At 34.9% G+C, this 17064-nt stretch overlaps 1 protein-coding gene across 1 annotated transcript; it reads right to left on the bottom strand.

Annotated features, from left to right (window-relative positions):
• Positions 1–15176: 15176 nt before the first annotated feature.
• Positions 15177–16667, bottom strand: LOC137619211 (uncharacterized). Its single transcript, XM_068349394.1, has one exon. The coding sequence runs from the start codon at positions 16665–16667 to the stop codon at positions 15177–15179; it is 1491 nt and encodes a 496-aa protein (XP_068205495.1).
• Between the last annotated feature and the right edge of the window lie 397 nt (positions 16668–17064).

The raw sequence follows: 17064 nt of genomic DNA, 5'->3' as shown, positions 1-17064 counted from the left end.
GAACTGAAATGTTATAGAAAAGTTAATAATAATAGTAATAATAACAATAATGATAATTAAATTTATGTATACACAAACACATATATATGCATATATATATATATATATATATATATATATATATATATATATATATATATATATATATATATATATATATATATATATATATATATATATATATATATATATATATACACAGTATATATATATCATGATCTACATATAAAAAGTAAATATTTGCCCTGTAGCCTATAAAACTAAATATTACTTAAATAGCTTATTTTTCAAAATTTTGCTTGTGTTAACAACAATGTTCTTTACAGTTTCATAGTCGATTCGTGCAAGTAGCCTACAGCCTTTTCACAACAAATCATCATCATTACTCCTTCATTGTTGCACCCGTTTAACCTTGTTGAGGAATAAGGGTTTTAAAAGTCTGTCGAGTGTTGATTTCTTACACTTCTGCAAGAGTTACTGGGTCCCTTGGCTGGCTAGACAGTAATACATTGGACCCCTCGCTCTAGTTACGGGTAATTTTTCTTTTATCGACACATTCTCCGAATAGTCTGGTTTATTTTTTCCACATTCTCATCTGTCCTTATACACTTTTTCGCACTGTGATTACGAAACAGTTCTTCTTCGTTCAAGGGGTTAACTACTGCACTGTAATTGTTCAGTGGCTACTTCCCTCTTCGTAAAAGGTAAAAGAGACTTTTTAGTTATGGTAAGCAGCTCTTCTAGGAGAAGGACACTCTAAAATCAAACCATTGTTCTCTAGTCTTTGGGTAAGGCCATAGCCTCTGTACCGTGGTCTTCCACAGTCTTGGGGTAGAGTTCTCTTGCTTCAGGGTATATTCGGGTACACTATTCTATAGTTTATATATGGAAGATTTATTTCAAAGTTGTTACAGTTATAAAATTTTTTTATTTTAATTGATCATTACTTGTCTTGTAGTTTATCTATTTCCTTTCCTCACTTTGCATTTGTCCTTTAATGGAGTCATTTCTTTAGGGCATCGTGCTTTTCCAGATAGGGTTCTAGCTTAGCTAACAACAACAACAACAATAATAATGATGATGACGATAATGATAATAATAAGTCATCAGTTATGTGTGCGTCAATAAAACAGTGTAATTTCGACTGTCCAAGAGAACTGAAAACCATTGGGAAGTATACAGGTGCACCATTGGCTTTGCTTTCCTAATGCAAAGAAGAGAAAACTGTGTATGAAAAAAAGGAACAGTAAGCAAGGTTTTGCCTGCTGGTGCAGTTAGTCGTCGCTCAACCATACTTGGGGTCAGGAGATGCCTTCATGCAGGCCGTAAGGTCAAAGATACTTGCGACAGTGAGTTGAAAAAGCGTAAGATAGGAGCAGAGAGTAGTCAAGTGATGCCAAAGAAGAGACCAGGAAATGCTCCTCACTCTCTAAGTCAGTGTGTTTCTAACATTGGAAAAATGGACAATATAAATCTTACAAGTGAAAGTTGGATGTGTATAATTTATTGCCTTATTTTATATTGAGTGAATTATGTAATTTTCATTCTGTAGTATGTTGAGTATGTATATATGAAATTTGTAATATAGAATGAATATCTATTTGGCTAACAGATAGATGTTTTAATCTAGATTAATTCACTTGGACTTGAAAAGTCAGAGACAAGTGCTTTCCTGGGAATTCAACACAAAATAACATACGACAAGAGGGAACTACAGAACAGCTATAAACACATACTTCTCAAGAAAATAATTATTCATTTACAGCCAATCTCCCTTGGTCATATGTCTATCAATCCAGTTTTTAAATAAATTTGAATATTCTACAAACATACATTGTACATACATATACTGTACATTCATCAACACACACAGTACACATACGCGCGCGCACACACACACACGTGTATATATATATATATATATATATATATATATATATATATATATATATATATATATATATATATATATATATATATATATATATATATATATATATATACAACAACAAATCTAGCCATATTATGATCGTGTACTAAAAGAGTGACATAACAAAGGAGTGACAAATAAAAATAAAAATTGAAAAGAGTGACATAACAAAGGAGTGACAAATAAAAATGAAAATTGAAAAGAGTGACATAACATAACATGCAACTGTTTAGTGGCAATTAAGTTGACGATACTCATATATACAATGATAGATGTAGCCGTTACTTAAACGAAACTGTTAAAAATAAGGTGTACCCCATCCCCACGATTTGATCCAAGTGTATGGAGCACTTATCACTTGCAAGAATGCAATCTCCCAAGACCAAAAAATAGTGTAGACGAGGCTTGGCATATGAGATTCAAGACGGCCGTTGAAGTATACCATATAGGAGTTTACTCAATGATTCGAGAATTCATTAAAATAAGACCATCACACAGTCCAAGAGGTGCAAGGTTTAACTTCAGGTATTTATCGGAGGAAAATGAAGACGGAGCAAACTTAGAGAGTAAATAAGCTCGCAACAGTTTTAAGGAGAAAGAAAGTTTGTTTTGTTTAATGATTATATTCGAGGAATTGTTCATAACTTACATTTTAGCTATTGCTATAGTCATCCTAATGACGACGAACTTGATGAATGTTAAGAGTTTTTTATCTACTATGTTTTTAAAATAAATGTTTTTAGTATTTTTGCGTATTTAATTATGACAAAGTTAATAAACGTTAATTTCTATCTACTTTAACATTTCAAAAATAAAGGTTTGAATATATTTAGATTATATTTCAAATCCATGTTTATGTTTACTGTTACGACCCCTTTGGCCGTAATACAGGTTCTTTATATTTCAATACTCACAGGGATCGTAGGCAGTAAAAAAAGTACACAGGGTATGAGGAATGTGGAAACAATCACCAGAATAAAATAAACAATATTTAATTACATAATACACTTAATACTAAATAAGCCTTGTGAGCAAACTTAACAGTAAATACGAGCAATAACAATAACGGGCTCACAAAGATACCTAATACTTAGAAGCTAACCCTAACAAAGCAAAGAAAAGACATAATATGCCAAAGGCTCAAATAATAATAATACGGGCCCAAAACCACTAACCTATAATTATAAGATTGAAGGAAGACTAGAGAAAATGAAGACAGGAAAACCTTAAATCTCCTACCTAACCGTGTTTGTACTAAACTGAAAACTAACCCAATACCAACAACTTAACATAACATAATAAATATAAATGCGATTGATAATTATATACACAAATCCTCGTGTACAACAAAGTGCACAGGAGTCTCTTCAACCTCCCAGCAGATATACGGGGGAGCACACAAATTGTCCAGGTAGACTCAGGGGTTGGCATCAATTCCGAGGAACAACACAGGATAATTACGTATTACCTGGCAATTTCCTCCCTACGGCCCTCCTCACGAGCCATTAGCTCTCCTGGACATGCAGCTCAAGACGGACAGGACAGTGGTTGGCGTAACACCTCCTACGTGGCGGGACAGCGACGACCACGTCTTCCGCCAAATCCTCAGGCGGGAATCAGGAGTACAGGTGTCGCAAGTGACGATAACCTGCGAGATCACAGCCGTGATCCAACTCCACAATGCACATACGCCGCAGATGGCTCAGCACATCTACGGAAAACCACTTCAAAGGGAGGTCCGTTGGAGTATTCCTCCAAAAAGGCGTAATATCAATCTCCAGAAGGCTGCCAGCAAAAGAGCGTACGTCCAGAATCTTATACAGGCCCGAACTGCCTTAGCCCGGCCTCCACTCACTGCACTACAGTTCCATTCCAACTCGAAAACAAAATAAAAACAATCGTTAACGCGATAGTTAGGCAATTAACAACAAGAGGAGGAATCACTGAGCTAAACCACTGAACGTTACGTTAACGTAAAAAAAAATACAGTTACTGAACTGAATATAATAGAGCACTTAAAACTAAAGTTCAAGGCTGATTTAAGAAAACAAACAAGCAATAAATTACATTAATTTGACATTTACATATTGTTTACATATTGTTAAGAGCAAAATCATATCATCCCATAAATCTCTTCTGATAAGTCACTCCTTTAATGACTCTTTTTGTCACTCTTTTGAAAGGATCCCATATATATATATATATATATATATATATATATATATATATATATATATATATATATATATATATATATATATATATATATATATTCTTACAAAGCTGGTCTAGTGTAGCGTAAATAATTTATCTATGTATTTCATATGTCTATTCAAGAGGTGCACAGTTATAAAGACTAAATATTTGTGTAAAATTCAATTTCCAGTGAAACAAGTGATTATATAATTTTCAGAGTGTAATAACTTATTTTGTCTTAGTCTAAGTATTGTTCAGACTTAACATTTCGAGTGATTTATTTTCTTATGTAAATTCTTTGAAAGTGTTGTAATTCATATAGAATTTATTTATTTTTGTAAAGGGTGTATTATTTTGATCCCCAGAGTTTTTCACAGAACTTTCGTATCCCTGTTAAAGAAACGAAGTAAGAGGTTGTTTTGAATAGTTCTTAATAACAATTACCCAGTTTTGTTTTGAGAGTACTTAAGAGACCTTTGGATATTCAGTGTTTTTTATATATTGCCATCTGGGAGTTATATAATTTTCTCAGAGTTCGGGTATTATTTAAATATAACAGATTAATGTAAAAACAAACAGGTGAGTTGGGAACTCGAGAGGTTGAGTAGCTTGCCAGCCATAATATATAATATATATATTTCTGGTTCCCAGACTACTAGACCATAATATATATATATATATATATATATATATATATATATATATATATATATATATATATATATATATATGTATATATATGTGATATATATACATACATATATATATATATATATATATATATACATATATATATATATATATATATATATATATATACTTAGGGAGCTGGTCTAGTGTAGAGTAAATATTTTATTCATATATTTTATTTGTGTATTTAAGAGGTGTGTAAGTAGCTCGAAAGGTGAGTTGTCTCTTGTAGGTTTAAGTATGTGTATGTAGATTGCGTAAGACTCTGATCATTCACTTCGTTGTATTTTTCATTCAAGTCAGTATATGTAAATTTACGTTATTTTTAAGAATTGACTTTTTATTTCATGTATTTTGTTACAAAGTCCTATGTAAATGTCTAAGTATGTTATATGAACCATTCGAGGTTTCCACGTGTTTAGAATGTTCTTGAAAATCCCAGAGTTAGTTTTATCTTTTTTTTAATGTTTCGAGGAGGTAGGTGGGCGGAGTCAGTTGAGAGAGAGAGTTACTTCTCTTGTGCATTGGTATTTGTCTGATAATGATCAGTCGGCAACTTTGGCGCTGCTAGGCCTTGCCCCCAAGCTATGAAAATGATCTATTTAGAATTATCAAAAATAAGCGAGTCAATATATATGTGCCCCTAGGAAATCGTGAGCAGCAGAAGAGACCCAGCCTGTCCCTCTGAAAGAGCCAACATCCTCTCTCCTCAAGTGCCTCAAGTGTATGCTCTCTCCAAAGTGTATAAGTTTTTACCCAACATATATCATATATAGTGTGTTCAAATGTAATGAAGCTTTGAATGGGATTTCAAATGTATTGTTTTATTGTATGTGCTGGTATTATGTAAATTTTTGTAACTGGCCCTATGAAATCTAGGTTGAAATAGTGAAGTGTATTTTTATTGCTATCTGTTCTGAAACCTCGTATGAGCTAAAACACCTAAGTGTATCAATTACTTTTATGTAAATTTCAATAAGAGTTTAATCATTAAAGTGTTAAAGGTTAACTATTCTTATTAATTACCAAGATTAAATATTTTTATAAATTAACTTCTAGTGAAACAAGTGATTGTATAGTTTACATAAGTATCTTTTTCTTGTCTTGGTCTAAGCTTTTGTTCAGATTTAATATTTCGAGAGATTCATTTTGGTGATAATTTTCTGTATTAATGTTGTAAATTTCTTTATAGCAGTGGTTCCCAAACTGGGGGGCGCGCCCCACTAGGGGGGCGTGAGGACGAAACAAGGGGGGCGTGAAGTCATCTGCTCGAAATTACTTGTTTAATAGAATAATAAAATCGATTTGAAATGTGACTCGAGCTCGAAAAGGGACTTTGAAACAATGAAGTTAGGAGAGTTTTGGGTGAAATATCTCCCCATGTTCCCGAAAGTAGGTGAAGAAGCACTTCGTGTGATTCTTCCATTTTCTTCGACTTATCTTTGTGAAGCAGGATTTTCAGATCTTGTTGTTCTGAAAACAAAACGGCGCAACCGACTTGATGTTGTGCGCCATCTCATTCAATCCTAGAATTTCTGATCTTGTGAGGAAGAAGCAGCAGCATCCATCTTACTAAATTGGAGCAGAAATTATGCCTTAGTCTCATAAGTATTTCCAAATATTAAATGCTATGTTTTCAAATGATCTATTCTTAAAATTGCAACTCAATTTGGCCAAATTTGCTAATGTTCAAACTTTTTTTTCGCTCACTTTGAACCAAATGTTTCGTTTTTAGTTATTGGAATGTACTATTATTTGTTTGAGTGGCTTTCATTATTAAAATGTAATACAAACAGAAATCTGTTTTCCTGTACAATGTTAAGAAATGAATTTAAGAATCATTCCATATAAAAAAAATAGAGGAGTGGGGGCGTACGGGTCTACTGGAGGCAAAAAGGGGGCATCAGGTAAGATAGTTTGGGAACCACTGCTTTATAGAATATATTTATTTTTGTAAAAGTGTGTATTATATCGATCACCAATATTTCTTAGAGACCTTGCTCGTATCCCTGACTAAGAACCAAAGTAAGAGGGTCTTTTGAATACTTCTTAATATTTAATCAACCAGTTTTGTTTTGAGTGTACGTAAGAGACCTTTGGATATTCAGTGTTATATATTGCCGTCTGGGAGGTATATAATTTCCGCAGACCTTGGGTACTAATTTTCAAGTGTAACAGAATTATGCAAAAACAAACAGCGGAGTTTGGAGCTCAGGAGGTTATGATTTTTGCCAGCCGTAATATGTAATATATATTTCTGGTGTCCAGACACTTGGGATCGAGCGAGTCTGTTTTAGATATTAGTGATAACAGGACCGTGTTTTGTTTAAAGGTTTGAACAGTATAGTGTTGATAGGATTCTGTGTATTATTAGGATATATATTTTTGGAGAGTTATAAGTATTTTAAAGTACAAGATGGCGCAGCTAAATATCCAAGAGTTTTTGAAAAACTCAAATGTTCAGGAATTTTCATAAGCTAATGTAACTGAAGCTCAGTGGCTCTCTATTTTAATGGCATGTGGTGGCTAGGCAGCAAGTGGGATGATTAAAGCTAAAATCAAGTGTCTAGCATTAGAATCATTGATAAACTCGGGAAAGTTGTTGAAAGAAAATATTGTAGAAGTTCGTGAATTGTTGAAGGAAGCTGAAGCAGATTAGAAGCGAAGCAAGGACCAGTTGACCCATAAAATAAAGGGACGAAAGCAGATAGCAATGTAGACGCTGAGATTTGACAAATTGCAGCAGAAGAGAATTTGATGAAGTTGCGGATGATGGCAGAAGAGAGAGAAGAAGCCAGAGAAATCACAAGACATGCTAGGAAAATGGAAGAGTAAGAGAGAGAATGAGAAGAAAAAGAGAAGGAAGAAGCAAGAGGAATTTCATGACACACAAGGGAATTGGAACTGTTGAATGCTCGTGTAAAGTCGGGAACACAGACAGAGATGATCCCTGCTATGCATGATCCCGTGTTTAATGTGACGAATGCCCAGAGGTTAATTCCAAAATTCACAGAAGAAGCTCCCGATGAATTCTTAGATCATTTTGAAACGGTTGCATTGACGATGGAATGGCCAGAAGATAAATAGTTTGTGTTATTGCAGTGTCCTTGTTGGTAAAGGACGCAGTGCATATCTTTCATTGTCTCAGGACTAGAGGAAGGAGTATCAAGAAGTGAAAAGGAGTGTGCTACAAGCGTATCAGATGACACCTGAATATTATAATGAAAGACTCCGATGTTTGGGAAGAACAAGAAAATTACTTTCCTGGATTACGCTTATAAGGTACAACCATGTTTTAAGAGATGGATAAAGGCTCCTAACGTGAGAGAGATGGCTGATTTAGAAGAACTAATAGTGCTGGAACAATATCTACGAGGAATTCCTAAACATGTTCGAATGTACTTGTGAGAGAGAGAGAGAGAGAGAGAGAGAGAGAGAGAGAGAGAGAGAGAGAGAGAGAGAGAGAGAGAGAGAGAGTTGAAGAAACTTGATAAAGCTGCTTCGGTGAGTGAAGATTATAATATTATAAGTCGTAAACCCTCCTCGAGTATGAAGTTTCAACCATCATTCCGGCCAAGTGTCAAGTAGGCTACTTGTCGAACCATGGAAACCAGTTCAGTAATAACTATTTGAACAAGTTCAATAGTTATAACGGAAGTACCTCTGTACTGTTCCAAAGCAGAATACGATAGTACCACAGCAAACAATCATCGAATCGCCCTCCTTCAGGTATCATGAAAGATGTGTAGAAGGCTAATATTGTCTGTTGTAAGTGTGACAAGAGAGGCCATATCAGTAAGGAATGTTGGTCAAACCAACTGAAAGCAGTCGCCCAAGTGGTTAAGGGGGCCGGCCGGAATGCCAATATATGTGGGTATAGGAAGAAAAGAAACAAAATCCTGAAAAAAAATCACTGAGCTTCGTATGGCAATGGAGAATTCGTATACAAAATATTTCGTCAAAATTCCTCTTACTTTCATAGTTACAGGGTAATTAGCAAAAATAACTTAGTAAATCATAAACATTGTTCCCTACAAGAAAATGCAGTATTTCTTCTTTTATCGTAACTTTTGATAATTATTACATTTTATTGTAAAAGAAATTGTAAACAATGGCATCTGCATAGTTTCCACGAGTCAAAAACGATGTACTACACGGTAAAATACACCCTTCGCTCTTCAGTCCTACCATAAACCTCAGAGAAAGTACATGCCTGAGTTTGACCTCTGATATTCCAAATTATTACTTTTTTTTTCTCGTTTTAGGCAAGAATTTTATAATTTCAAAGAGGAAAAGACAATTTCAACACATTGCTAACATAAGGAAGAAGAAAATTCACTCTATTAAGAGTTCAGAAGAGGGCAATATTGGTAGTGCAGAGAGAGAGAGAGAGAGAGAGAGAGAGAGAGAGAGAGAGAGAGAGAGAGAGGGAGAGTTATGTGGATGAAGAAGTGACGGAGTGACGGCCTTGCCTGACAGGAGCAAAAGAAGCAAGATATTGAGCAAAAGGATCTTCATTTATGAGTAAATTATGATAAATAAGTTTGTTTTTGTTTATCAATATCCAAAAACGAACATAAAATTCATAATAATCAGGAATTATTAATATTGTCTTTGTAAAAATACAAAGGAAAACTTTGAACGCCCTCTGATGTTCACTCATTTTTACATTTGTTTTTCTCGTTTTCGGCAAGAATTTGATAATTTCAAAGAGGAAAAGACTATGTCAACATCTTGCTAACATAAGGAAGAAGAAAATTCGCTCTATTAGGAGTTCAGAAGAGGGTAATATCGGTAGTGCAGAGAGAGAGAGAGAGAGAGAGAGAGAGAGAGAGAGAGTGTGTTGTGAATAGAGGAGCAGCTGCCTTGCCTCACAAGAGAAAAAAGAAGCAAGATATTGAGCAAAAGGATCTTTATTCATGATTAAATTATGATAAATAACTTTGTTTTCTTTTATTAACACTAAAAAAAGAACATAAAATTCATAATAATCATGATTTATTAATATTGTCTTTGTAAAAATATTATGAAAAACTGAATGCCCGTATCTCAAAACTATACCTATTGACCTTTAAATTCAATAGTCTCCTTTAGTTTTAAAGATATAGCATTGTAATTTGGTATATAACTTAGAAATACATTATAAAACAATGAAATGAAGCTATATTTTCCAATTTTTGTTTCAAATTTTTTTCTTAATTTTTTTCCCTGATTTTTAGAGTAATTTTTTTACCATAATAAAAAAAAAAACATATCTGGCATAAAAATCACTTTTAGAAAAAAGAACTCCTCATATTATTGGAGGTTGATATCAGGTCTATATAGGCTAGTAATCCCAGATCTTAGTAATAATTATCAAGGGAGGAGTATTAATTATCAAGATAAATGTCACAAAACCAAAGGTCAGAGGCAAAAATCCTATGCAGTTTGGAGATGTCCTGAGTCCCCTTATTAAGTGTTATGAATGTCAAAGTCCTGTCATTAAAAATCGGCATTAGCTGGCTGGCCCGCTTAAGAATAATTCCACTTCACAGAATGCAAACACAAAGAAACAATCGGGAAAGAACAAATAGGAAAATAAACCAGCTAACGTTTATATGATGAACAGGACAACCTCAAGCAGTGTGGATGCCTTTAAACCATGTATTTATGAAGGTTTGTTAGCAACTAAAGATGGGAGTGAGCAAACCCCGGTCAAGATATTGTGCAACACAGGTTATAACCATAGTGGGGTGACACGAGGAGTACACCCGTTAGTGGAACAGTGACACAGTCTCTCACAGGAGACTTGGTCATTTTGAAGGGAATAGGAGGAGCGGAGGTTACCACTATTTGCCGTTTGAAACTGTCATGTGAGTTGGTTATTATTATTACCATTATTACTAGCCAAGCTACAACCCTAATTGGAAAAGCAAATAGCTCAGTGAGGAAAGGAAATAAATAAATGATTAGAACAAATTAACAATAAATCATTCTAAAAACAGTAACAATGTCAAAACAGATATATTATTATCATTATTATTATTACCTGCCAAGCCACAACCCCAGTTGGAAAAGCAGGACACTATAAGCCCAGGGGCCTCAACAGGGAAAACAGCCCACAGGTCATTTTGATTTTGCGGTAAAGGATTCATTGGATGTATGAGGATTTGAAGTCCTGTTGGGTCATGAGGTTGGTGGAGTGCCGTTTAACCCTTGTCCCATTGCAACGGAGAAACCATTGAAGTATAGTCCTATGACTGAACTTGAGAAGGACTACCCATATCTGTTTCCTAGTGGGATAAAGACTAGGAGCATGACGAAAAAAGTGGCTGAAAAAAAGAAAGAGAAACCGAAGGAGCAATGAACTTGCAGGATTCCTTTTCAGAAGAAGAGGATTCCTGGGATGGTACACAATAGGAGAACTCACGAGTAAGCCCGTGAGAAGAGGAACAACAGACGAGTGGACAAAAAGACAAAGAAGCAGTGGACCTGGAAGAAATAGAAAACTCAGCATTAGAAGTAGGACAAGTGAGTAGGAAAAGGATGACAGGATTGCAACGGAAGGGTGCAACGTTAACAGAGTTACTGTACCGTGAGGTGGATGAGACGGAGGTACAGCAGTCTCCTACCTGTTATTATCTTAAGGATGGTTTTTTTATGAGGAAGAATAGACCTGCCGATATCCCTGAGAATGCTGAATGGGGCATATACCGTTAGATATTGATTCCAACGCTGTTGAGAAGACAGGTAATCACCGTAGAGCAAGAGACGGGACACATGGGGATAAGGAAGACGACAGAGAAGCTTATGAAATACTTTTCCTGGCGTGTCATGCATAAGGACGTGAGCCAATTTTGCAGTGCATATCACGTTTGTCATATGGCTGGAAAGCCCAATGAGTCATCGAGAAAGCTCCCGTACGCCCAATTAAAGTACGACGAGAACCTTTCAGTAAAGGACCGATTAAAATGTTAGCAGAAAAAGGGAAAGATCGAGGGGAAATGGATGGAGAAAATGTCAAGGATTTGAGGAAAAGGAACGGCGAGATAAGGAAATTTTCCCTAGATGGTGTGAAAATGAGTCAAGGAAAAACAAAGAAAAAGTTTGGCATGAAAAGTACGAACAGAGATTCCCTCTCACCAACGAGTTCCAATGACCATTCCAGATTTTGGAGAAGAGCAGTGACTGGACCTACGTTATCGAAATACCAGGAAGAAGAAAAGTCAAAGGAAGGTCATAATAACTTTGAAACCGGATTTCAACAAGAAATTCCTTATTAGAGTGGATGCGTTGGATAATGGAATTGGAGCTGTCTTATTGCAAGAAGACGAGGAAGGAATTCTCCATCCTGATTATGTTATCAAAGCTGAAGAAGCACCAATGAGCCTACTCAACAATTGAAAAGGAACTACTAGCGCTAATCACAGTGATACTAAAATTCGAAGTTTGTGTGAACAGACCACAGAATGAAGAGATTAGTTTACTCGGATCACAATCCTTTAACTTTTGTTAATAAGATGAAGAATAATAATCAAAGGTTAACTAGGTGGTTATTATATTTACAACCGTATTGTTTTAATGAAAAGCATATATCAGGTAAAGATAACGTGGTTGCAGATGATTTATCTCGGGCTGAATCGTTGGATTCAGGCCCAGGATAATTAATCTTTTTTTGGGGGAACTATCTTATGGAGCTAGTCTAATGTAGAGTAAATATCTTATTCATATACTTTATTTGTGTATTTAAGGCGTGTGTAACCAACTAACCATTCCACAGCCATTTGTGAGGATAGTTAAGAGCTCTTTCATCATTACTGTAAAGAGCACAGGTAAAACATGTGGCTAGGATTAAGTAGTTGTATGTAAATTGCATAAGACTTTCGTCATTCATTTCGTTGTATTTTCATTCAAGTCAGTGTATGTAAATTTACGTTATTTTTAAGAATTAAGTTTATATTTCATGTATTTTGTTACATAGTCCTATGTAATCTGTCTAAGTATGCTGTACGAACCATATGAGGTTTCAAAACGAGGGCTTAGGTCATGTTCATGAGGTATTACTTCAGGTTTATATTTCCACATGTTTAGAATGTTCCTGAAAACCTCAGAGTTAGTTTTATCATTTTTTTTATTGTTTCTAGGATGTAGGTGGGTGGAGTTAGCTGAGAGAGTTGCCTCGCTTGTGTATGGTTATCCCTCTTATACTTGATCAGTTGGCAACTTTGGCGCTGTTAGGCCTTGTCCCCAGGCTACGAGAATAATCTATTTAGAATTATCGAGAATAAATAAGACAATATATGTGCCCCTAGGAAATCGTAAGCAGCAGAAGAGATACACCCTCTCCCTGTGAAAGAGCCAACATCCCCTCTCCTCAAGTGCCTCGAATGTGTGTTCTCTTTAAAGTGTATAAGTTTTTTACCCAACATATATCGTGTGTAGTGTGTTCAAATGTTAATGAAAGTTTGAATATGATTTCAAATGTATTGTATTAGTAGATTTGCTGGTATTATATAAATTTATTTAACTGGCCCTATGAAATCTAGGTTAAAACAGTGAAGTGTATTCATATTGCTATCTGTTATGAAACCTCGTGAGAGCTAAAACACGTAAGTGTATCAGTTACTTTATGTAAATTTCAATAAGAGTTTAATGTTAAGAGTATTAAAGGTTAATTATTGTTATTGATTACCAAGATTAAATATTTTAATAAATTAATTTCTAGTGAAACAAGTGATTGTATAATTTATAGAATATATTTATTTTTGTAAAAGTGTGTATTATTTCAATCACCAATATTTCCTATAGACCTTGCTCGTATCCCTGAATAAGAACCAAAGTAAGAGGTTATTTTGTAAAGTTATTAATAATTAATTACCCAGTTTTTGTTTTGAGTGTACATAAGAGACCTTTGGATATTCAGTGTTTTTATATATTGCCATCTGGGAGTTATATAATTTCCTCAGAGCTCGGGTACTAATTTTTGGAGCTCAGGAGGTTATGTAATTTGCCAGCCGTAATATGAATAGTTTTATATATATATATATATATATATATATATATATATGTATGTATAAATATATATATATATATATATATATATATATATATATATATATATATATATATATATATATATGTTAGTTACCTGAGAAAATTTTGTATTTATTTTTTCTTATTAGGTTTTTACCGCAATGCAATACCAATATTTGTTATGTAAATTCTTTGTGAGCATCTTACTCCTCTTTCCATGAGAAGTTTTCAATTAGATTGATATTTGCATTTGTCTGTCTTTGCATAGCTTATACATACCTATCTTACAAGATATCAAAAGGATGAATATACTGTACTACTCTGTTATTGTAAGAACAGACAAAATATCCCTGCAGTGTTTTTGAATATTCTAATGTGAGAATATTGATATTATTATTAAGCTATCTATAAACATTTCAGTTCTTTATGAATGCAGTTACTGATCATAACCTTAATGAGGCAGTTTACCATCAAATCTTAACGTAACTGTAATGAAGAAGTTATCCTCTAAATCTCTTTTCTGCTCACGAAGTCCAGCCCCAATCTGCTCTTCTGTTTGGGAGAGAGAAACAATTTATTGTGCAAAATACAAAGTTTACAAAGTACAGCACAACAGGCAACCCGGTCGCGGTATGCGTGTAGGAGTGAGCCCTTTTGAATGGATGACATTGGCTGTGACATTTTACATACCTTTTCCACCCTATTGATTACTAGACAAATGTCATTCATCAGGGCTGATATGGTACTCAGGTAGTATTACAAATTTTAAATACTTACAGTCAATCATATAAATAAAATATATGATAAGTAGGAATTGCCCATTGAAAGATTGCAAATTTTGTCATAAGTACTATATAATATGGAATTCTAATATATACTGTTCAATAAGTAATGATTTGAATGTAAACTATACGATATATGCATTTTATCAGGTACATAGTTGCTAGTAATATGTGTTATTATTGTAGTGTATATAATGAGGAATTTCTTACTGATTTACACAATTAAGTTTATGCACAATATTCTAACATAATTTTGTTACTGAAAGAATGACATTACATGAGGGCAACATATGAGACTTTATATAAACGTTATAAATAGATTAGAAACAATTCTAATGCTAACTGGTGACTGCAGGATAGGATGTATTACATTTTGGTTACTGTACAATATATAAATACTTATTTAGCTGAAAGAATTGCGTTTAGATGAGGTCAACACAAAAATTTTGTGAAAGTGTTATTAAAATAAAAATTAAATACAACAGGTTTTATAATGTTACTAGGTAGCTGCAAAATGAGATGTACTACAATTTATATACATATTATAGTATATACAAGTCTGTTGACTATCTGGAGCAAGCAAATTTAGGATGAGTAGCAACAACATTTTTCAGCACACCAGGTTGCAGAAAATGCTTGAGCAGGTCAACCCCACTCAGTCCCCGTGCCCTGTAATAAGTAAGTTCTTCACATTCCACGAGATAATGACTGAGAGTGTGCTTCCTTAGCCCGCCACATAGTCTGCAGCATGTTTCTGATGGACTGGCAGCTGGCAGCACCTCCCATAGGTATCGATTCTGCATCCTAAGTCTGCTATACGTTGTTTGTTCTCTTCTGCTCTCTAGTCCAAGGAGTTTGTAATCAGGTGGTTTTCCTTCAGTAATTTCAAGATATTTTCTTATTGATGTGTGTGTTTCTTTGAGCATCTCTATTCTCTCATTGTAACTATTCATTATTTCCATTCCAACAGAGTCCTTCAACATATTCAGGGATGGTGTCAGTTTGTAGTCTACTCTCTCCTTCCTTGCGCCTTCTTTAGCGAGCTCATCAGCTCTCTCATTGCCTCTGATTCCAATATGTGAAGGCACCCATATGAATGCAACCATTCTGCCTGCTTGTTTGATTTGTGACAGCAGGTCTATAGCTCTTCTCACTATGGTGTTTGCTTCAGCTTTTCTTGGTGTTAGAGATTGCAGGGCACTCAGGCTGTCTGTTGCTATTATGGCATTGTCCCTATTCCTTTTTATAATGCTTAGTGCAGCCGTGATACCCAACAGTTCTGACTGTAGTACGGAGCATCCATCTGTCGATCGTAGGGACAGAGAGTGTACCTCTGCTCCATTCTGATACACAGTTACTCCGCTTCCTGCTCTCCCATCTTCCAGAAGTGACCCATCTGTGTAATAATGAACTCGTTCCCCTTGAATACTGTCCAGCCTCTGATAATATTCATTCTTCAACAATGCAGGATTCATCTCTTCCTTTTTCCCTTTTAAAGATGAAAGCAGTATCTCAGTCTCTGGTATACTCCATGGCGGAATGCTTTTTACATCAATCTTGGTTACGTCTAGATATTCTTTCATGCTTGAGGCCTCTATTAGTTTTCTTGCTGCAGTAACCCAACCATTCTTTAGTCTTTTAGGATAGCTGTGAATTAGAGTATCTCTCGTTAATCCATCGTCATCTGTCATGATAGACCTATACAACTGGATGATCGCTGTTATTGCTAATCTATGATGTATTGGCTTCAGGCATGCCTCATTCCTCAATATTTCTTGCCTGACACTTTTAGGTGCCCCTAGTATACTTCTTGCTGCCTTGTTCTGGATGATTTCTAGGATACCAATATAGCTCTTCCTCAGTGGCAGCAACATGCTACTACTGTAATCAATGATTGATCTTATCATAGATGTATAGAGTTGCTTTACCATTGGTACACTTGCACCCACAGAGCCACATGCTACTTTCCAAAGAAGGCACAACCTCATTGCTGAAGCCTGAACTATTCTCTTAACTTCATACAATTTATGACACCTGTTACTGAGTATGACACCCATGTACTTGTATTGGGCTACCTTCTCTATTCTTTGCCCTTGTATGTGCAGTATCAAGGGTTGCGTGTGCCCCTTGCTATCATCTTTGTTTTTTCAGGTGATATGACTAATCCTATGCTGTTACATAATGCTGTGCAAGCCCTAATTGCCCTTTTTATTCTCTTATCTGTGGTAGATTGTACCACTATGTCATCTGCATATGTGGTTATTATGATCCCTGGTATATCAATTTTCCCAAGTACATTCATTAGAATATTAAAAAGAGTAGGTGATAGAATACCCCCCTGAGGGGTACCCAATTCCATTTTTTCCCATCTTGATTGTACGCCTTCAAAGTAGACACAACTGACTCTATCTGTTAGGTAGTCCATTATAAGCTGTAGGAGTCTTCCTTCTATCA

This window comes from Palaemon carinicauda, chromosome 2 (assembly GCF_036898095.1).
Source record: "Palaemon carinicauda isolate YSFRI2023 chromosome 2, ASM3689809v2, whole genome shotgun sequence".
In the NCBI taxonomy this organism is placed as follows: domain Eukaryota; kingdom Metazoa; phylum Arthropoda; class Malacostraca; order Decapoda; family Palaemonidae; genus Palaemon; species Palaemon carinicauda.
The sequence above is the reverse complement of the archived record's forward strand: the minus strand, read 5'-3'. Positions and strand labels throughout refer to the sequence as shown.